Source organism: Vicugna pacos, chromosome 16 (genome assembly GCF_048564905.1).
Source record: "Vicugna pacos chromosome 16, VicPac4, whole genome shotgun sequence".
NCBI classification, from domain to species: domain Eukaryota; kingdom Metazoa; phylum Chordata; class Mammalia; order Artiodactyla; family Camelidae; genus Vicugna; species Vicugna pacos.
In genome coordinates, this window is record NC_133002.1 from 45042534 (window position 1) to 45063714 (window position 21181).

At 31.2% G+C, this 21181-nt stretch overlaps 1 protein-coding gene across 2 annotated transcripts in view; it reads right to left on the reverse strand.

Annotated features, from left to right (window-relative positions):
- TAOK1 (TAO kinase 1) overlaps nt 1-21181 on the reverse strand; it is a 119890-nt gene that overhangs the window by 43739 nt on the left and 54970 nt on the right. For both annotated transcript variants that reach the window (XM_006214397.4, XM_072939139.1), the window contains 7 exons: nt 20211-20432; nt 12988-13059; nt 10296-10397; nt 8720-8765; nt 8091-8187; nt 6011-6124; nt 3263-3354 (listed from right to left, as the gene is read on the reverse strand). In XM_006214397.4, coding sequence (XP_006214459.1) covers nt 3263-3354; nt 6011-6124; nt 8091-8187; nt 8720-8765; nt 10296-10397; nt 12988-13059; nt 20211-20342 — 655 coding nt within the window. In that variant the 5' untranslated portion in view covers nt 20343-20432. The remainder of the gene's footprint in view (nt 1-3262; nt 3355-6010; nt 6125-8090; nt 8188-8719; nt 8766-10295; nt 10398-12987; nt 13060-20210; nt 20433-21181) is intronic.

The following is a 21181-nucleotide window of genomic DNA, read 5'->3' on the forward strand; positions in this document are numbered from 1 at the left end:
TTCATTTCTTAGAGTCCTCTTTTTGCATGGAAAGACTAGCTAAAAGTTTGTCTATTTTGTTCATCTTAAAAAAAAGCTCTTAGTTTCATTGCTCTTTTCTATTGTCTTTTTAATCTCTAATTCACTTATTTCTGCTCTGATCTTTGTTATTTCCTTCCTTCTACTAACTTGAGGCTTAGTTTGTTTTTCTTTTACTAATTCCTCAAGGTGTAAAGTTAGGTTGCTTATTTGAGATTGTTTTCATTTTTAAATGTAGGCATTTATCACTATGATTTTCCCTCTTAGGACTGCTTTTGCTGCATCCCATACGTTTTAGTATGTTGTATTTCTATTTTCATTTGTCTTGAGATTTTTTTTTAGTATTTTAAAAATTTCTTCTTTGACCAATTCATTATTCAGTAGCACACCATTTAATCTCCATATATTTGTGAATATTCCAGTTTTCTTTTTATAATTGATTTTAAATTGTATATGATTGTGGTCAGAAAAGAAGCCTGAAATGATTTTAATCTTAAATTAAGACTTGTTTTGTGGCCTAATGTAAGATCTATCCTAGAGAATACTCTATATGCACTTAAGAAAGATGTACATTCTGTGCTTTGGGACGAAATGCTCTGTGTGTGTCTGTTAAGTACACTTGGTCTAATGTGTCATTTCAGGACAATGCTGTGTATGGACTTTTCTGTCTGGATGAATGTGGGGTACTGAAATCCTCTACTATTATTGTATTGCTGTCAATTTCTTCCTCTAGGTCTGTTAATATTGTTTTATATATTTAAGTTTTCCTATGTTGGGTACATAAATATTTACTAATGTTATGTCCTCTTGTTGGACTGACCTATTTATTATTATGTACCACCCTTCTTTGTCTATTACAGTCTCTGTTTTAAAGTCTATTTTGTATGATAATATATAGCTACCCCAGCTTTCTTTTGGTTTCCATTTACATGAAACATCTTTTTGCACTCCTCACTTACAGTCTCTGTGTGTCCTTACATCTAAAATCAGTCTCTTGTAGGCATCAAATAGATGGGTTTTGTTTTTATATCCATTCAGCTATTCCATGTCTTTTGATTGGAGAATTCAGTCCACTTACAATTAAAGTAATTATTGATAAGTATATGCATTTACTGCCATTTTGTTAATTGCTTCCTGGCTGTTTTGTAATTCTTTTGTTCCTTTCTCTTTCTCTCTTCCTTTGTGATTTGATGACTATCTTCAGTGTTATGTTTGGATTCCTTGCTCTATCTCTTTTGTGTATCTACTACAGGTTTTTGCTTTGTGGTTAACATGAGGCATATAAAAGACATACTTGTAACAGCCTATGCAATGCATAATTGAAAAATCATGCTTCTAGACCTGTACTAAGAGGGTACCCACTAGTCACATGTGACTATTTAAATGTAAACTTATTTAAATGAAATAAATTTTAAATTCAGTTCCTCAGCTGAAATGGCCACATTTCAGTACCAAAAAGATAGAAGATACAGAACATTTCTATCACTTCAGACAGTTTTATTCACCAGGGCTCCTCTAGACCTTTCCTTGGAACCTGAATCAGCCTTAAAATATAGTTCCTGACTTAGAACTTGGTAATTCAAAACATCTGTAAGTAAAAATTTTAAAAGTGACTTTGAAAGACTATTTATAAAAGTTGAAGATTCCAAATATATGCCTAAAAGTCTAGGAATTTCTTTGAACATCTCACTCATTTGAAATTATCCAAACTCAGTCACATCTTCTAAAGCTGATTTATGATAAAAACTCTCACTGTGAAGTAATTCTGTTTTATGAACTATAATTAAAAGAAGTTAGAAGGTCTTGAAATGTAAGCCATTTCACAGAAACTGCAGGATTTTGACAGATATCTTTCTGAGCAGCAATTAGCCAATGAACACTTTCTAATCAAATAAATATTAAAATATATCAGTGATATCTAACAGAACCATTAACACAACTTCACTATCACGAAGAGGCATCATTCATGCATCCACCAGTGTAAGAATGTAAAAATATACCATGAGCAGAATTTATTAACTAGCTTTTTAATATTTATACTCAAGTTTCTTAAGAAATTAACTAGGGTCTACCAATAGGAAGAAGAATCAAGAGAAAGAACAGAATTTAAGGCACTTAAAGACATTTTCAAATGGAAGAAACATTTCACAAATCTCAACTGAGATCAAGAAATCAGAGGAAAATGGCATTATGGTAATCTCTAAATCTTTGTTTGCTGCTGTTGTCCATGTTGTCCAACTTTAAAATAAATACAATGGTACAGAGCTTGAAGGGAACAGTTTATGTACAATTTCCAGCAAAAGTAATCACATTTAAAGATAACATTATTTTGGAAAAATATTAGACTGCAAGGTAGACACAGTCTGGTTATAATGGAAATTTTTTTTTATAATGGAAATTTTAATATTCATTTACTGTGTAATAATAAGCAAGCCTTTACTTTTATTTTACCTCAATTTCCCTATCTACTTGTTTTAGGAAACTACTGACAAACCCAAGTTCACAACAATTTGTTAAAATTACACACAGATTTTACATTTAATGTGTTACTTTCAATCCTTGGTCATTTCTAGAATGGGTCAATTAAATATCCTTGGTTTAAAATAAAGTTTAATGGAATGTTCTTGTAAGAAGGAAAAAGGAAAAGATACTGAGCTGGTTGGGGAAAGCTTGGGAGACCAAAAGCAAGAAGATAGCCATCATCTTCAATTACAGTGACAGTTCAATTATTGACCTAGCTCACCTACATTGGGAATGTTACCAAAATTATGATGGTCCACTGCTTAAGCACAGTTTCATTTATGGGCAACAGAAAAAAATGTGTGCATAAAATCAAACTGCTACAATATATATGAAGCCTGATATTTAATTCTCATATCTAACTCAAAAGTAGTTAGCATCCTAGGTAAAGGCAAGTAATTCATGAATGCTTTTCAGACCTTCTATAGATGGCAAATCTAGTAATCATACACATATCCTAGGTGTTCAACAAATATTCATTAATATTAGACAGATACCTCAAACTTAATACCACTGTGGAAATTATTTTATACCTAATTTAACAGAGCAAATATAATATACATATATATATATATAATTTACCATATAACCAAAGTAAAAACTTTGATAGATTTATTGCTCCCCTTAGTAACTAATGCAGAAAATAAAAAGCTGTAATTTGGTCCAGAAATTGAGGTAAAACACTGTTCAAAACTTACTACATAGTAATAAAGAACATTCTTACCTAGTTCAATGCATGTAATTCCAAGAGACCATACATCTACTTTGCCATCATACTGTCCTTCGTCCATGGCTAAAATTACTTCTGGGGCCATCCTAAAAAAATGTCATTTAAATTAAAGTGAAAAAAAAAAGGTATGCTATTCTTTAAAAATGTTATGACCTTCTACATGGAAAATAGCTGGGAAAATTCTAGACAATACATCCGCACATAAGAATTTTTATAATGTGAAATAAATGCATTACAGGTTGTAAGATAAATATTTACCATTGCATATACAGTGTGACACTCATAATCTATCATGATCATCTAACAGCATCCTAAAGGAAGGATGCCCTAGAGCAAGGTTGTATTCTGCACCTGTTCAAGTTTACAGATTCTAATATTGTACATCCTTCAGGCTGATGATTCTCAAACATACTAGTCTCAGGATCCCATTACAAAAATCTAATTTTTGCTTAAAAGATGGAATTTTACCATTGACACTGAATACCATTCGTTGTTTTCCTTGAAATGACAAACTCACTCCTTTGTTTCAGAAAATATGTTCCACAATATCCAAAGCTGAATAACCACAGTCTGTCAGTCTTTTTTTCAAAAAAGAATAGTGTTCCATGATAAAAATGACTGGGGCAGCTCACAGCTAAAACAATCACACAATTATCAACTTTATGGGTACCTTGGTTATAAAATAAAACACTAATTCATGTCTTCAACTAGAGTCTAATGTTCTTGATGGTACTTTACCTTTTACTTCATTTGTATTTGGAGTTAAACACTGTTTTAACTGTTCTACATGTCTATCTGTGTTTATATATTATATAATTACATAAAATATTTTATATTATATTATTTTATAATTATATAATTATAATTATGTTATAAATAATATACAATAAATATAATCAATCAATTAATAATATAATTAATTTGTAAAATACATTATAATTATATAATTATTACATAATATAATATTACCAACAGCAGCAGTGTGTGTGTGCGCGCGCGAGTGCCCATGTTTGTGTAAAGACATAAAAATATGAACTTATTAGTTCCTGTGTTCCAAGTATACCATATACAAATTAACAAATGCATAAACTTTCAATTCTCAATAGCACAGTGTTTCCAATGTGTTCTTTATGGTGTTGAAGTAAGTTTGGGAAATCACCAAATTAAGCAAAATTAAACAATTTGTTTTTTACTGCAAAATTTTTGAGGGCCTTTTTAATATCTAATACTCATCACTAATGTCTCAAGATCAGACACACTAAAAAATATTATTCACTCACAGAACCCTTTTTCATAGAGGGGAAAGAACTGTCTAAACTAGGGTTTCACGTAAGAAATTCTTGGTCATCTAGAGCAGTGGTCTTTAAATTTTTTTAATTAATTTATCTTCAATGAATTTACAAAAATTATGTATTCCCTGTACACTTTTGAGCTGATGTGTAAATTTAATAAATTCAATAGTCAAAAAGGACATAATGCATAGTGTGTGTGTATATAGATACACATACACACACTGTATACTATATATGTACTTTAAAGAAATTTAAAACTTGGAGTTGCAGAATTAGTTCACTCAATTTATTAAAAACACTGCCATATAATCTAATTAGCAAATCCAGTCTTCATGGTCACACCAACTGTCAAATTAGAGTCACTTTCTGTCAGAGTAGTCGGAATTCATTTTTCAATGCAAATAACATGCTAATGTGTCCCCATGACAACCATCTCAGTTATGAATTGTACACTAGAAAAAAAAAGAGGAGGGAAGATAATTGGATAAAGAAAAAGCAAGGCATAAAAGGAATGGAAGAGACATAATGGGAAAAGTGAAGTCCTTGGATTTGCCAAGAGTTTGCATTCTGACTCTTCAGTATTTCTGATGCTATATATTCTTAAATTGTCCTTCCAGCAGTGCTTTCAGTCTTTTATATCCCAGAGCAAAGCATCATTCTAATATTTAGGGTGGGTTAGAAGACTTTTTTTTATGAAGCATGAGAAGGGAGATTTGAAAGGCAGGTGGGAAAGAAGATGTAGTAGACCTAAGACACCACTCTCAGCATAGAGAGAAAGAAGACACATTTGAAAGTTGAAGATTTGGAAAATTATTGCCTTTAAACTTGTGACATTAATAACGAATGATGTATGGAAACAATTAGATGATGTCTAGAATCTGTTTCAAAATAACTGATGGGGGAGAGGAACAGAGGGAGAAGAGTGAGTGCACAGGGCAGGATTGGCCATGGGGATAATGTTGCTGGGCTAAGTGATTGGTATGGAAGGCTTCATTATACTTTTGACTAGTTTTATGTACATTTTAAATTCTCCATAATAAAAGCCAAAAACAAAATAATACAAAAACTCCAATCAACTACCAGTTTTCAGGTACTTTTAGCCTGAAGATCAATGACAAATAGTAACTATAAATCTAAAGAAAACATACAAACTTCCACTTAGCATTTCTATTTTCTCCCAACTTGAATTTTTATTGAATGCTTTCACTCTCACACCATATCTACATATGATGCAGATAATAAGAAGGAAAATGTAGGAGGAACAAATTAAAAAATAGGGGCTGTACAAGGAGCACTCCGAATCTAATTTGAAACTAACTGTAATGCTTAAAGTTAAAATGTCCAAAATAGCATTATATTTCTAGGAAAAAGATAAGACATCTTAAAAAAGGACAATCACACACTGCCTATTTTAATTATGAGGATCAAATCCAGATAGGATTATTCTTACCAATATGGCGTTCCCACGAAAGAATTGGCAGGAGATGCCATGGAAGCAGATCCAAAGTCAGCAAGTTTAACCTGGCCTGGTTCTGTCAGTAGGATATTTCCTGCTTTGATATCTCTGAGTTTAAGAAATACAGAAAATTATTTCTTTCTTTCAATAGATTGTATAGGAAAATGGTAAAAATTTAAAAAAAGTCTGTAAGATAGGGAAGGAAAAATAAAAATTGAGTCTTAGGATAATCTCTCATTGGGACGAGAATTAACATTCAAATTAGAAAACAAAAAATACACAATTCATCTACAGTAACAATTTTCTAAAAGAGAAGACAAAATAGCAGTAAACACAAAAGACAAAATAAGGTAATTGGAGTATATAGTCTATATCTGAGTTCCTGTTTATTGGTACAAATAATGGTTTAAAAATTAAATTTAAATAGTTGACCATTCCTTCATAATTGTAAGATTTCTGAGTCCCTCACTTAATGTTAAAAAAAAGAAGAGTTTCATGCCCCCAGTTTAAAAAACAGATTATTCAAATAATTTCCAAACTTTAGCATAGTTTCCTAATTAAACGGGAAATGAAAACTGAAACATATGGATGCTGTAATATCAATGATTCCAGAAAATTATGGATATTTATATAATGGGGTTGTATGTCCAATGGGCACCATAACATACACTTAAATTTTCAAAAAAACAAAAACAAAAACAAAAACAAAAAACTAAGTTCTCAAGCACTTTCAATTCTTACTATAGTATTTTTTGTAATGGATATAATACTAAATTAATCTATTTTCCTTCTATTTGTTTTTTTAAAAATGAAGAAGTACTTTGAAATTGAGAAGACCCTGGTCCTAATTCTGAATCTTCCATTCACTTATTTCTAGTATGTTGATGGATTTCTTTTAGACCTTACCATCCTATGTGTGTGTGTGACTAAGCAAAAATATATAGTTTAATATGTATTGCCTGATTCACATATATATATAAAATTTTACAATGCTAATTTTCTTCTCAAGCAGGCAAAATCAATACAAATGCTAAAAATCTATTACAGAATGGCTTAATTAAAGTTACTATTCATTATCAAGGATCATCAAAGATTAATACTTTAAAGCATAGAGTCTTAAGTAGCTTTTACTTATCCACATGATGGAATCAATGTAATAAATCTGGTATTATCAGTTACCAGGAAGACAGAAGATTTAAGAATTTCTAGTTCAAATCTATCTGGCTTTGTAAACTTCAGGAAATTAGTCACAAATTGGGGCATTAGTTTCTTCATCAGTAAAATTAAAAAAGTAAAACTACATAATCCTTAATATCCTTTCCACCCCCCAATTAAATGATTCTACAATTAAATTTCTACTAGAAATCTGTAAGTGCACATACAGGCATGCCTCAGAGATATTGTGGGTTCAGTTCCAGACCACCCTAATAAAGGGAGTATCGCAATAAAGCGAACCATACAAATTTTTTGATTTCTCAGTGCATGTAAAAGTTACATTTACACTATACTGTAGGCTATAAAATATGCAATAGCAGCATGTCTAAACAACACCTTAATTTAAAAATATTTTACTGCTAAAAAATCCCTAAACAACCACAATGGTAACATCAAAGATCACTGATCTCAGATTGCCATAACAAGCAGAATGATGAGAAAGGTTGAAATACTGTGAGATTAACCAAATTGTGAAAGAAACACAAAGTTAGTAATGCTGTTGGAAAAATGGCACCAAAAGATTTGCTTGACATAGGGTTGCCACAAGCCTTCAATTTATAAAAAAACAAGATATCTGCAAAGTTCAATAAAGCAAAGCACAATAAAATGAGGTATGCCTGTCCTTCAGAAAGCCCAGAAGCACATGCAGACAAAGATAAAAATTATCCTCAACAAAGACATCAAGTGTACTAGAGTGTTCTTTTTAACGCGGACAATCTAAAAAATAGGGGTTTATAACATTCTGAAATGTTCTTATTTGGCTATAACCAACAAAAATTCCAGGGTTAATAAGTTCCACGGTTGATAAATGCAACAAGTCATTTGCTTGTTAATACATAATGATTCTCAAAGCGCTTACCTATGGATCATGGTATGAGAATGTAAGTAGGCTAATCCTTGGAGAGCACCATGTGTAATTGCTGCTATTTCCACTTCTTGTAATGGCTTTTTGTGAACTTAAAATAAAAAAGTTATTTGAAAATAATTATTATATAGAACATTTTTGTTTAAAAAAATACATCTTTAATATATGGGGCAATTTCCAAGACAAGAAGACATTTACTTCCCAAGATAATAAAACAAGTCTATTGAACTTTATAACTAGTATACAGCTGTCCCTAGCTGTTACAGTCCACAGTCAATTTTCCTCTAAGCTAACATTAAACAATTATTCGGTGATTATAAAAACAAAAGTAACAAAAGAAAAGTTCTTCCTTTATTCTCACACACCTCCCTTCTGAACAGAAGGAACAGATCAAGCTGAATGACAAATGCAGAAAAATGATTAAGTCATAAAGAAAGAAAAATCACCTTTTTAATTCTATTACACAATATTTAATAAAGGTAGTATATACTATGCTGAGAATGTAGAAAAGGTTAAAGGTTTTTATTCTTTCTGGAAAATTTGTACATTTAAGAAATCTCTTACTGAATTCTCATTTTATTTTGCTACTACTTCTTTTTTCCTAATAATTAAAGGAAACCTACCTTCCAGTAAATCTGAAGCAGATCCTAAACAATATTCCATTACAAGCTATATGGAAGAAAAATCATAAAAGCATTAAAATATATTATTAAAAAGATTCTATTTGAGATAAAATAAATTCACCAAGGAGATCAAGAAGACAGTTTGAAGTAAAACAAACCCTAGTCATCATTTACCTTAAAAAAATGAGTATTTATGTATTTAGTAATTTGTTTAATGCACATATAAAGTTAAGCTAATAATACACCAATCTTTTATAATGCCAACATATAATCACATGTACAAGATCTGTATTTCATATATAATTACCACTAAAATTATAAAGGAATACATATATTCTGTTACTACTAATCTGTAGTAGCAATACTGATAATTGCCAGGAAGCAGAAAACTGTTCTCTGGAACTACATATATAAAGCTTAGGTTACAGTTTAACTGTTTCTTTTAAATCAAACACAGAGCACTTCGTATGTGCCAGCTAATACATATAAATATACATATATATATGAATGTGTGTATATATGTACATGTATATGTGTGTGTGTGTGTGTGTGTGTATATATATATACACACAAACTAATTTAATCTTCACAACCAGCTTAAGAAGTAGGCCCTATTATTATCCTTATTTTACAAATGGAGAAATTTGAGAGACAGAGGTAATACATTCAATGTCACTGATTTTTTGCTAACCACAGCCTCATATTTAGGAGTACCACCACCAGCAAAATTAAACTGGATAAAATGCATCAAACATTACAAATCAAAGTTTAGTATATTATAATGATAATTAGCTCTGGCTTATTAATTATTCAAAATAAGGGATCATTCCTATTTAAAGAAAATTTAGCCTTTCTCTTAAAAGATACAGTTATTATGCCTATACCACTATAGTATTACTACTCTGTCACCTCATGGTAACAATGAGGCAAAATTAATCTGCACTTCTTGTAATAAAGTGCCTCAATTCTCTACTGTTAGTATTATTCAGCCAAAGAATCACAATCAGTTCAAATTTCACCAGGATTCATCAGGACTTCACTAAGTTCTTTGTGGTTAAATAGATTACAGTATATTTATGTCAAAAAGATTTTCTAACTTTCAGGGAACTATATTCAATATCTTGTAATAACCTATAACAGAAAAGACTGTGTGTATGTATAACAGAATCACTTTACTGTATACCTGAAACTAATGTAACATTGTAAATCAACTGTACTTCAATTAAAAAAAAAAAGGAGGAATGGGGAAAAAAAGATATGCTAATTTTCATCCTTGAGTAAGGACTGTTTCCACAATGGCTGACAAACCACTTGAAGAATGATACTACTGAAAAATGTCAGAGAACATTTTAGCAGGTACATAAAGGTCAGTTAAATCTCTGGAGTAAACTTATAAAACTTCTATTATCTCTTATTGCATAGGAGTTCTAGAAAGAGCTGGTCTTCCCCTTAGTATGAATTAACATTTCAATGTGTTTTTGCATGGCCTCACACAACCATTTGGAGACATTGTTGAAATAATAAATTCTAAACGAAAACCAACTAAAATTACAGCAAGGGGAGAGCATATACCTACCCATGCTGTGTGCTCACGTAAATAGCAGCCTTTGTATTCTATACTGTTGGGATGTTTTATTCTTTGTAGAAACTTGACTTCCTTAATAATATCCTGCCATTTCTGTAGAGAGGGGAGAAAAAAAGAATACAGGAAAGAATTACAAATAACTACTTTTCCTTAGAAAGTTATGTAACAAAAAAGTAATTACTAGATTAAGAAAGGTTACTGAGAACATACAACTTTATTGTAATATTTAGATTAAGTATCAAAGTAAAAAATTTTTTAATTATGTGCATTCAAGGTAGGTCAAATTTTAGTTTGGTAAAACTTATCATCAGTGAGTCTTACTAAAATTTTACGACCACACACCAAACATGTTGATGAAAACTATATACCATATTTGGTGATTTTTCTTCAAAAGTTTAACTTCCCTTTCTTATTTGCAGCTTTTTGATGAATAATTTACATACTATAAAGTTCATCTATTGTGTTGTGGCTTACATTTTCTACTGAATGTTGAGGTTTTGTCTGCTTTCTAAATTCAGATGAAGATTTAAATCTCTAATGCACACTTTCTAAAATAAAATGCTAGTGAATAGTTAGCTATTATAAGGGAAAAGTCACAGAAAAAACAAGCAGTATGAAAACATATTTCTACATATTTTACTAAGAGCCTACCTCATTGGTACCTACCAGGAAATAGAGATAAACCTCTGGCCATAAGATACTGTGCAACAACCTTAGACACTTAGGCCATGTCCTAAACATAGTTACCTTTAAGAAGCAACCAGAGAACTCTAAAAATACAGGTCCTTGGGTTCATACCTAGAGAGTCTAGAGGCTTAACAGGTGTGGATGAGAACTAGAAATATTTTTTGTTCGTTTTATTTTTTTTAAGATCTACTACTGACTTGGCCCATAAATCTAAAGGCAGGGGAACTAGCATAAAAGAAAATTTTAGAAAATGTTCTGTACTAGAGTGTAAGATCATGTATCTCCTATGTTATTTCCATAGCCCTCAACAATATACAGTAAAATATGCTCAAAATGTTTTCTATAAAATGCTAAATTCAGGAAATGTTTTACAGCCTTTAAATTTCAAATTTGAATGATCTGGGAGGCAAAATCTCAAAACAAAAACTCTATATTTTTCAATGTAAAAAATTTTCATGAAGGACATTAATATGAGATGTGAAAAGATGATGCCCTAATCATTTAACAGATGATGCCCTAATCTTAGAACAGAAACTTTCTGTTCTAAGTGTGACTAATCAAACAAACTCCAACATCGTACAAATCTACCTATGAAAGCTAGTTCTAAAGTTGTGCTACAGAATGGCAAATAAAATAAGAATAATCCTCCAAGAAATTGAGTTTTTTAGGTATCAAAATGATGGAAAGTGATATAATCATAATAATGCTACCATACTCACAGTATGATCATCACAAAAACAAGATATATCATAAAATAAAGATTCCCAAAAAAGTAGAAAATCAAAATCTTTAAAAATTAAAGACTAATCTGGCAATTTCAACTCTGGGCATATACCTAAAACTACTGAAAGCAAAGACTCAAAAAAATATGTATTTGTATAACCCATGTTTATACCAGCATTACTCACAACAACCAAGGGGTAGAAGAAACCTAAGCATCATCAACAGATGAATGAATGGATAAACAAAATGTGGTGCTTCATGTACACCGCCCTCAAAGAGGAACACTACTCAGCTGTTAAAAGGATGGAAATTCTGACACATACTGCAGCATGAACTTTGAGGACAATATGCTAAGTGTAATAAGCCAGTCACAAAAGGACAAATACTGCATGATTTCACTTACATGAGATACTTAAAGTAGTCAAATTCACAGAGACAGAAAGTAGAATAGTGATTTCCAGGGGCTGAGGGAGGAGGGAATGGGGAGTAATTGTTTAATGGGAAAAGAATTTTAGTTTTTCAAAGTGAAAAGAGTTATGGAGGTGAATGGTGATGATGGTTGCAAAACAATGTGAATGTCTTTAATGTTACTGAACTGCATACTTAAAAATGGTTAAGATGGTAAATTCTGTAATATATATTTTTCCACAATTAAAAATAATTACATTAAAACATTAAAGATTAACAGATCCTAGATTTTAAAAGTAGACTATTTCACAAAATAAATTTATGTACTTAAATAAAATAAATATACCGAAAAGCACTAACCACAATAGTAGTAAACTAAAATATACTCAGTGTAGTATCAATAATTTTATTTTTTGGTTTTTCAGACTAGATATATACTGCCTATTGATTAAACTTTGTTTAAAACAGCCCTTAAACAATTTCTAAACCATTAATCAAAAAATTATATCAATATAATTTACCATTAAATGCATCTTATTCTAGTTTACTTTTTTAGAAACTGATAATCTTTTTATGATAAAGATAGAGAAATATATTATACCACAGTTAAAAAAATCAAAAGCAGGGAGCACAAATTGGGAGGCTTTTGAGATGCCAGCAATATGCTATTTATAAAGCTCTAGGTGATGCAAGTTAAATGGGTAAACTGAGTTCGTAAAAGAAAATACAGAGATGTACACTTAGTACTTGTAAACTTCTCTCTATGTATATTATACTTTTTTGAAAAAACTTTTTTTTAACTCTCAATTAGAAATAGTATGTTTTTTTCCTAACACGTCAGTAAGAATGCATATATTTCACCTACCTCAGTGGACTGCTTTCCACTATAAGACATTTTCTTGATAGCCACAACTTCATTGGTGCGCACATCTCGTGCCTGAGAAACAAAGAAAGGACTAATGTAAAAATCAACAGATGAAATCTGGGTAACACTTTCTCTGAGAATAAAAGCATTTATAAGCTACCATGTCAACAACGACATCAAAACTGCCTTTAAAAACCATTTAGGGTTTAGCTCAAGTGATGGAGTGCATGCTTAGCATGCATGGGGTCCTGGGTTCAATCCCCAGTACCATCTCTAAAAATAAATAAATAAACCTAATCTCCCCCCAACAAAAAAATCCATTAAAAAAAATACTCAGTGACTATAAACTTATCAAATTATTTAGGAGCTTGTACTTTGCAAAGGAAAACAAAGCTGGATTTATCTTTGAGAGATCTACTTGAGAGGAAAAACAGAAATTTGAATAGCACTATAAACAAAGAGACAAAACTAGTATATACAAGCCTATGCTAATCAGCTTTGAAATCTCAATGAGATGGACAATTTCCTAGGAAGGAAAAAATTACTAAAACCGATCTAAAGAAGAAAATGTGATTAAAACAAACAATGGTGGCAGACTGAAAAGAATACCAATGAATTATCTTAAAAACACTTGAGTGGAAAATAGTTTTACCAGGTGAACTTTCCAGGATATGAGAGGAAAAAAAGGAAAGCTATCCCATTAATTTTATAAAGGCAGTATAACCCAAAAATGAAAACCTCACAAACAAAACAAAATAACAAATTGTAATGCAGATTTACTCCTATGTTTTCTTCTAAGAGTTTTACAGTTTTAACTGTGACTTTTAGGTCTTTGGTCCATTTTGAGTAATGTATTAACATTAGAGAAACTGATTGAAAATTATAGAGGAAAACACTTTAATTGTGAAATCTTTTACAAATCTAAAATTATTTTAAAATAGGAAGTTAAAATTAAAAGTGACTATAACTTATTAAAATCCAAACTTATTAGTAATGATAATTAAAATTAAATGACAAATTAAAATAAGACATAATTTTTGCCTACTCATGTCTAAAAAAAGCAAAAATAAAAATGTTTAATCATCATAAACATATCCTCCCTACCCCACCTCAGGATTACATATTGTGCTTAGTTTTGTCTTGTTATTCTCCTCTAATCTAGAGCAATTCCACAACCCTTCTTTGTCTTTCATGATACTGGTATTTTTGAAGAATATACAGTGGTATTTTAGAGAATGTTACTAAATTTGTGCCTGTCTGACATTTCTTCAAGATTAGATCCTGGTTATACATCCTAGCCAAAATACTACAAGAGTGATAATTGTGTTCTTCCCAAGGTATCATATCTGAAGGCACAAAATGTGTCTGTTCTTCATTGGTGTTACTAATTTTCATCACCCACTCAAGGTGTTATCTGTTTTTTTCCCAATGTGTATAGTTATAGTTACTATTTCCTACTTTGTATCTAACAAATAATCTGTGGAGAGATACTTCAAAACTACATAAACACCATGCTCGTCAAAATTTTCCCTCAGACTTAACAAACATTGAAGATTCTAGCCCCAAATAATCTTCACTATGATGACTACAAAATGCTGATTTTTCCAAAATGTTCTTGTTCCATTTAGTAAGGAATTCAAGATCTGATTGCTAAGTGTGCTCATTACTAAGTGTACAGTGTCAGTGCAACTAGAATCTTGCAGCATACAGAGCTATCACATATATGATACTTATATGATATAATTATTTTATATTAATACCAATAATGTCCATCCAATCCCACAGGGTTTTCCTCCTTACCATTCCCACTTCCATATTTCTTTTCATATTTTCATGGTTAGGATGCTGACTCCAAATAATATCAACATTACTCAACCTAGAGCTTCAGAACTCTCATATCCATACCAGTATGAAAGAAATCTATTAAGAAGAGTTCAAGATTTGCCTATATATAGTTTCTTTCTCCCAATTAGACTGAGGGTATATAGTTAAAATACTATGTACAAAAGTTACTCATATTAGTCCTATATTCCACCCCACAATGTGGTTATGTCTGACTTACACTTGGGTTCACTGTTTCTGTTTGTCTTCAAATTCAGTGACACCCTCCATACATAATGATTTAATTTTTTAAATATATAAAATATTTATTATCCAAACAGTTATATGCAAACAAGTATCATTCCATCCTCTATCTCTTCCATTCTATTCCCACGACTATTACCACTTTATACCTTGAACTATTGGTTGTATGGAGGTATGATTTGCCTAGTTTCATAAAACTACACATTTAACATCTATACATTTATTGTCTATAAATTAAACTAAATAAAATCAATTAAAAATACTATCAGCATATATTGAATGACTAAAATTTGTCAGGGATTTTCTCAAAGGGGGTTCTTTTATTGGGCCCATTTCTAAGATTCTGTGTATATTTTTCCTTTACTCTGTATTTCTCCACACTAGTGTATGGAGAAGAAATGTACAAGCATAAACTCAGACAAAACTGTAATAAAGAAAAAGGATTGTTTTTGAAATATGTTTTCTGGGTCCCTCTTCTCTATTTTGTGCCTAATCCAGAAATTAAATGTGAGCAACATCTAACACACATACAGCATGTGTACACAAAAAGATTCTACAAATTATATATCTAAATGTTAACAGTAGTTGTCCTTGGGTAGAGAAATTATAGATGGAGTTTTTATGACATTATTTTTGTCTACAGTTTACAAATGGAGTATAAACCGTAAGTTCAAATTGTTAAGAATCTGAAACACATTGTCTCTAGGGCGGTAATATTTTAAATTGTAGTTTATTCCTAAGGTGCCCATAAAAAAAAAAAAGACTGAATCCATAATGCTGACAAGATACTAAACAACTATGTAATACTTGTTGCTTAAGAGGGGGGGTAACAATTTTTATACAAAAAAGAAGTAAATGAGTGGAGTTTTTCCCTATAGATTAAGAAAAGGATATTTAGAGATGTTTTATGGCTTGAGAATAGTATATTACTGGCTCAGTTTTAAAGTCACAATTTTTAAAATAATAAAATATATTCCTTAATGTTATTTATAAAGTGTACATTAATTTCCTGAAAAAAAAGTCAACAGAAATTAATTACATCCCCCCACCTTTTGGGAAAAAAGTCCCTTTCTGGTTTCTAGAGAATTTAAACATTTTTTTTACTTTGCAGTTTTAGAATTAGGGAAATGCTGCAAAAATAGTAGAGTTACCATATAACCTTCATGCAACTTTGCCTCATGTTAAAATCTTGCATAATACAGTACAACTACCAAAACTAAGAAATTAACATTGGTAAAATTATTAACCACTAAACGATAGGCTTTATTTGAATTTCACTAATTTTTCCACTAATAACCGTTTTCTGTTCTGGGATCCTACACTCCATTTGGTTATTATGCTGCCTTTCTCTCCTCCAATCTGAGACAGTTTCTAAATCTTTCCTTGTCCTTCATAACTTTGAAACTTCTGAAGAGTACAGGTTATTTTACATAATGTTCCCCAACTTGAATCTGTCTGGTATTTCCTCATAATTAGATTAAGTTTATGCATTTTTTAATAAGAATGCCACAGAAATGATGTGTCCTGCAGTGTAATGTCAGAAAAGGGATACATGATGTCAGTATTTCAGGTGATATTAACCTTTACCACTTGGTTAAGATAGTCTCTGCCAGGTTTCTGCAGTAATTTTTCCATTTTAATTAATAAATATCTTTGGGGCTTTACTTGAGATTATACATATACACATACATATACATATATCCTGATTCTTCTCAAACTTTTACCCACTAATTTTAGCATCTATTAGTGGATCATGGTTGAAACAATCATTTACCTTAATCCTTTTACATTTAATAAAAAGAATTTTTACTTTCTCTCTATATATGTATCTCTGTGTGTGTGTATGTATGTGTGAGAGAGAAGGAGGAGTTCCCATTAATATACCTTCAATTTCAATCCAACACACTACAGGCTTATTTCTAGCCTTCCTCATTTTCTAACACGTAACTTCTTTCTTGGACATTAAGAAAACTGCTTCTCATTATCTACAATACATTCACATATTTATTCAAATCTGCTGTACATATACATTAGTTTTAGAATTGCCAAACCATATCCCTGTGAGAAACAAAGTAAGTAACTAACTACAGTTCTTTTTTGTCTTTAGCCTTATAGAGTATTCAGCCAAAATACCATTTTCAAAATAATTTAAGATTAGTTCTTTTCTTGTGTGTTTATATTATTCATTTATAGTTCAGTTATGTTCATTTGTTACAGTCTGTAGTCCATTTGGGTTTCCCCCATATAACATCTGTTTTGTTTTTTAATGAACATTAATGAACATTTAACGAACTTCTGTAAAATTCACCCACTGTGGCGTACACACTGAAGTAGTTTGCAATTTTTGGCAGTTATGAATATAACTACCGTAAATGTTAACATAGGTTTTTTGTGTGAACCTGAGTTTTCATTTCTCAGGGATTAAGATCTAGGAGTGGAAATACTGGGTCATATAATTATATGTTTAACTTTATTTAAAAACTGCCAAACTGTTTTCCAGAGTGGCAAGACCATTTCTGCATGCCTATCAGCAATAAATAAGATTTCCAATTGCTCTGTATACCCACTAGCATTTGGTATTGCCTGTATTTCTTCTTACCTTTATTTTTAAGTCATTCTAATAATCATGTAGTGGCATCAAATTGTGTTCTTAATTTGTATTTCCCTAAGGATACTGAACATTTTAACTGATCATCTGTAATTTTTTGGTGATATGTCTGTTTAGACTCTTGCTCAATTTTAATTTTTATTGGGTTGTTGTCTTGCTGTTGAATTTTGAGAACCCTTTATATAGCCCAGATACAAATTTCTGTCAGATATATGACTTACAAATATTTTCTGCCAGATTGTGGCTTTCCTTTTCATTCTCTTAACAGTATCTTTCAGAGAACAAAAAAAAAATTAATTTTATTAAGTTCCATTTACAAACTTTGTCTTTTATGGAAAATGCTTTGTGTCACGTCTATGAACTCTGCATAATCCAAGGAAGCAAATATTTTTCTCCTATATTTTATCCTAGAAGCTTTATAGTATTATGCCTTACATTTAGCACTATAATCCATTTTGCATAAATTTTTGTATAAGGTTGTGAGTCAAAGCTTATTTTTATGCATATGAATATCCAGTTGCTCTGGCACCATTTGGTGAAAAGACTTCCCTTTCTCCACTGAATGGTCTTTACACCTTTCTCAAAAATCAGTTAACTATATTGGTCCAGACTTCACAATTTTTATCTATTTATCCTTTTAACAATATCATACTATCTTGATTACCGCAAGTTTAAAGTACGTTTTTGAAATCAGATGGTGTGAGTCCTTTAATTTGTTCTTTTTCTCAAAATTGTTTTGGCTATTCTAGTTCCTTTGCCTTTCCAGAAAAACTTTAGAATATGCTTGTATCTCTTAAAAAAAAAAAAAAGGCTACTGTGATTTTAATTGGGATTGCATTGAATCTATACATCAATTTGGAGAGAACTGACAACATAATAATACTTAGTCTTTCAATCCATCAACACAATATATCTTTTCACTTATTCAGGTTTTTAAAATTTTTTTTCATCAATGTTTTATGGTTTTCAGCATACAGATCTTGTACTTTTTTTTTTGGTTTACATTTAAGTATTCATTTTGGGGGTAAAATAAGCAGTACTTTCAGAACAGAGCAAATTTCAGATGTTCACTGCTGATACATGAAATACAGATTTTTGCATATTGATCTTGCATCCTACAACCATGCTAAACTCCTATAAATCCCAGGAATCATTTCGTAGACTGGAATTTTCCAAAGTAAACAGTCATGTTGTGTGTAACATGGTAAATATGTGGGTAAACTTAAAAACTATTTTTCTCTTATATTCTTAAATATACATGACTGCTTAAAGCAATTTAATGGGCAAAGGATTTGAACAGATATTTCTCCAAGAAAGATACACAAATGGTCAATAAGCACATGAAAAGATGCTCAACATTATTAGTTATTAGAGAAATGCAAATCAAAATCACAAGATACTACTTCAGACCTAGTAGCATGGTTACTATCAAAGTAAGAGACAATTAACAGGAGTTCACAAAGAATGACTGGAACACTGGTATATTGCTGGTGGGAATGGAAATGATGCACCCACTATGGTGTAGTTTGGCAGCTCCTCAAAAAGTTAAATATAGAATTACTATGTGACCCCGTATTTTCATTCCTGGGTACATGCTCAGATTTGAAAAGAGGGACTCAAACAGATACTTATACACCAATGTTCACCATAAGCATTTATTTACAATAGCCAAAAGGTAGACACAATCTAGTGTCCAACAACAGATGAATGGATAAACAAACCATGGTATATACAAATAATGGAATATAATTCAGCTATAAAAGGGAATGTAGTACTGATATGTGCTACAACATGAAAGACCCACCAAGTGATTATGCCATATGTTGTGCTAAATGGAATAAGCTATACATAAAAGTACAAATATTGTATGATTCCATTCATATGAAATATCTAGGCTAGGCAAATTCACAGCGACAAAAAGTAGATCAGAGGTTACCATGGGCTGGGTAGAGAAGGAAATGAGGAGTTACTGCTAACAGATACAGAGCTTCTATTCGGAGTGATGAAAAAGTTTTGAAAATATAGTGGTAATGGTTGTACAACATTGAGAGTGTAATTAATGCCACAAATTATACACTTAAAAATGGTTAAAATAGCAAATTTGGTAATTATTTTTAGCACAAAATATACACATACACATAAGAAAAAAAGACTGGTACATATTCTTTGGTGCCAAGTAATAATCCTAGATTTCTATAACACTAAAACTGACTCTATATGGAGCTTTACAGAAGTCAGTGTAATGCAATATTTAATTCTATAGCAATTCAAGTCATATGACTCCTAAAAACAGTGTGCTAAAAGTCCTAAACAACATTAAGTCAAAGCAAAATATTATTTCTCATTTTTTCAATAATTCAAGAAGCTCAATAAATAAAACTATCTATTTTCATATTATACACACACAACCCTATGCGAGTCACTATAAAGTGGACTACAGCCTATCTCTCTTTTTATTATTGTTTTTCATTTTGTAAGGACTGAATTTTAAGTAAATACTGGTCACTGACATTAAGCCTTTAACACTTACAAAATACACTGCTCCAAAGCTTCCATGGCCAATTTCTCTGAGATCTGTGAAGAGCTTCTCTGGATCTTCTTTGAAGAAGAGCTCTGCAATTTCAGGGTCCTTCAGGCTGCCCGCGCGGTTAGTTGATGGCATCCTGCTGGGCAATCAGCTGTCTGATTCTAATTTTATACTGCTATCCCAATCCTTGGTTCATCTGTATGAATGAAGCCACGTTGGCATAAACTAGAGAAATAAGAACAGGACAATGTCAGGAAAAGCAAAAGCTGCTAAGAAAAATTAGTATAAGATCATTTTCTGACAGTATAGGCACAATTATCTCAGGTCTAGAATTTCACTGAGAAGGAAGTATGATCTACTAGAACAGCAGTTCCCAAATATGGCTCATCAACACAATCATCATGGCACTTTAAAACAAAACAAAACAACCCTACTATACATAGAATGCAAGTATTCCTATACATATACTTTTAAAAATTAAATAAATCTTTATATCTTGGAAGGCTTATCTAATCCTTAACTAATTCTGATGCAGTGAGCCCATTCACAGAAGAGATAATAGAACACACTGACTATTAAAAAACATGCATGACAACTTAAGGTGTACCAATATTAGGTTTCTAACAACAGGAAGATTCCCATCTACTAATGATTTTCAAGTCTAAGAAAATACACAAAGGATTTAACCCCCCAGTAAGCTGTCTTTCTTTTCCTTTCAGATACCATATGCCAGTGTTTAATCAACTCTAATACAGACATTCCGAAGAAAAATGCAATGGGAGAAAGTACGGAATTTAACTCAGGCAACTGCTTATCCCATAAACCTTATTCACATTAAAATATGGCCTTTATCAAATCTCCTTCATAAGATAAGTAGACACTACAGATAACCGTAAATTCTCTAGGTTCTGCTATCAATTCATCTGTATCACATTATTCAATTTAAAAAATGGCTGTTATAATTGAGAAGCTTC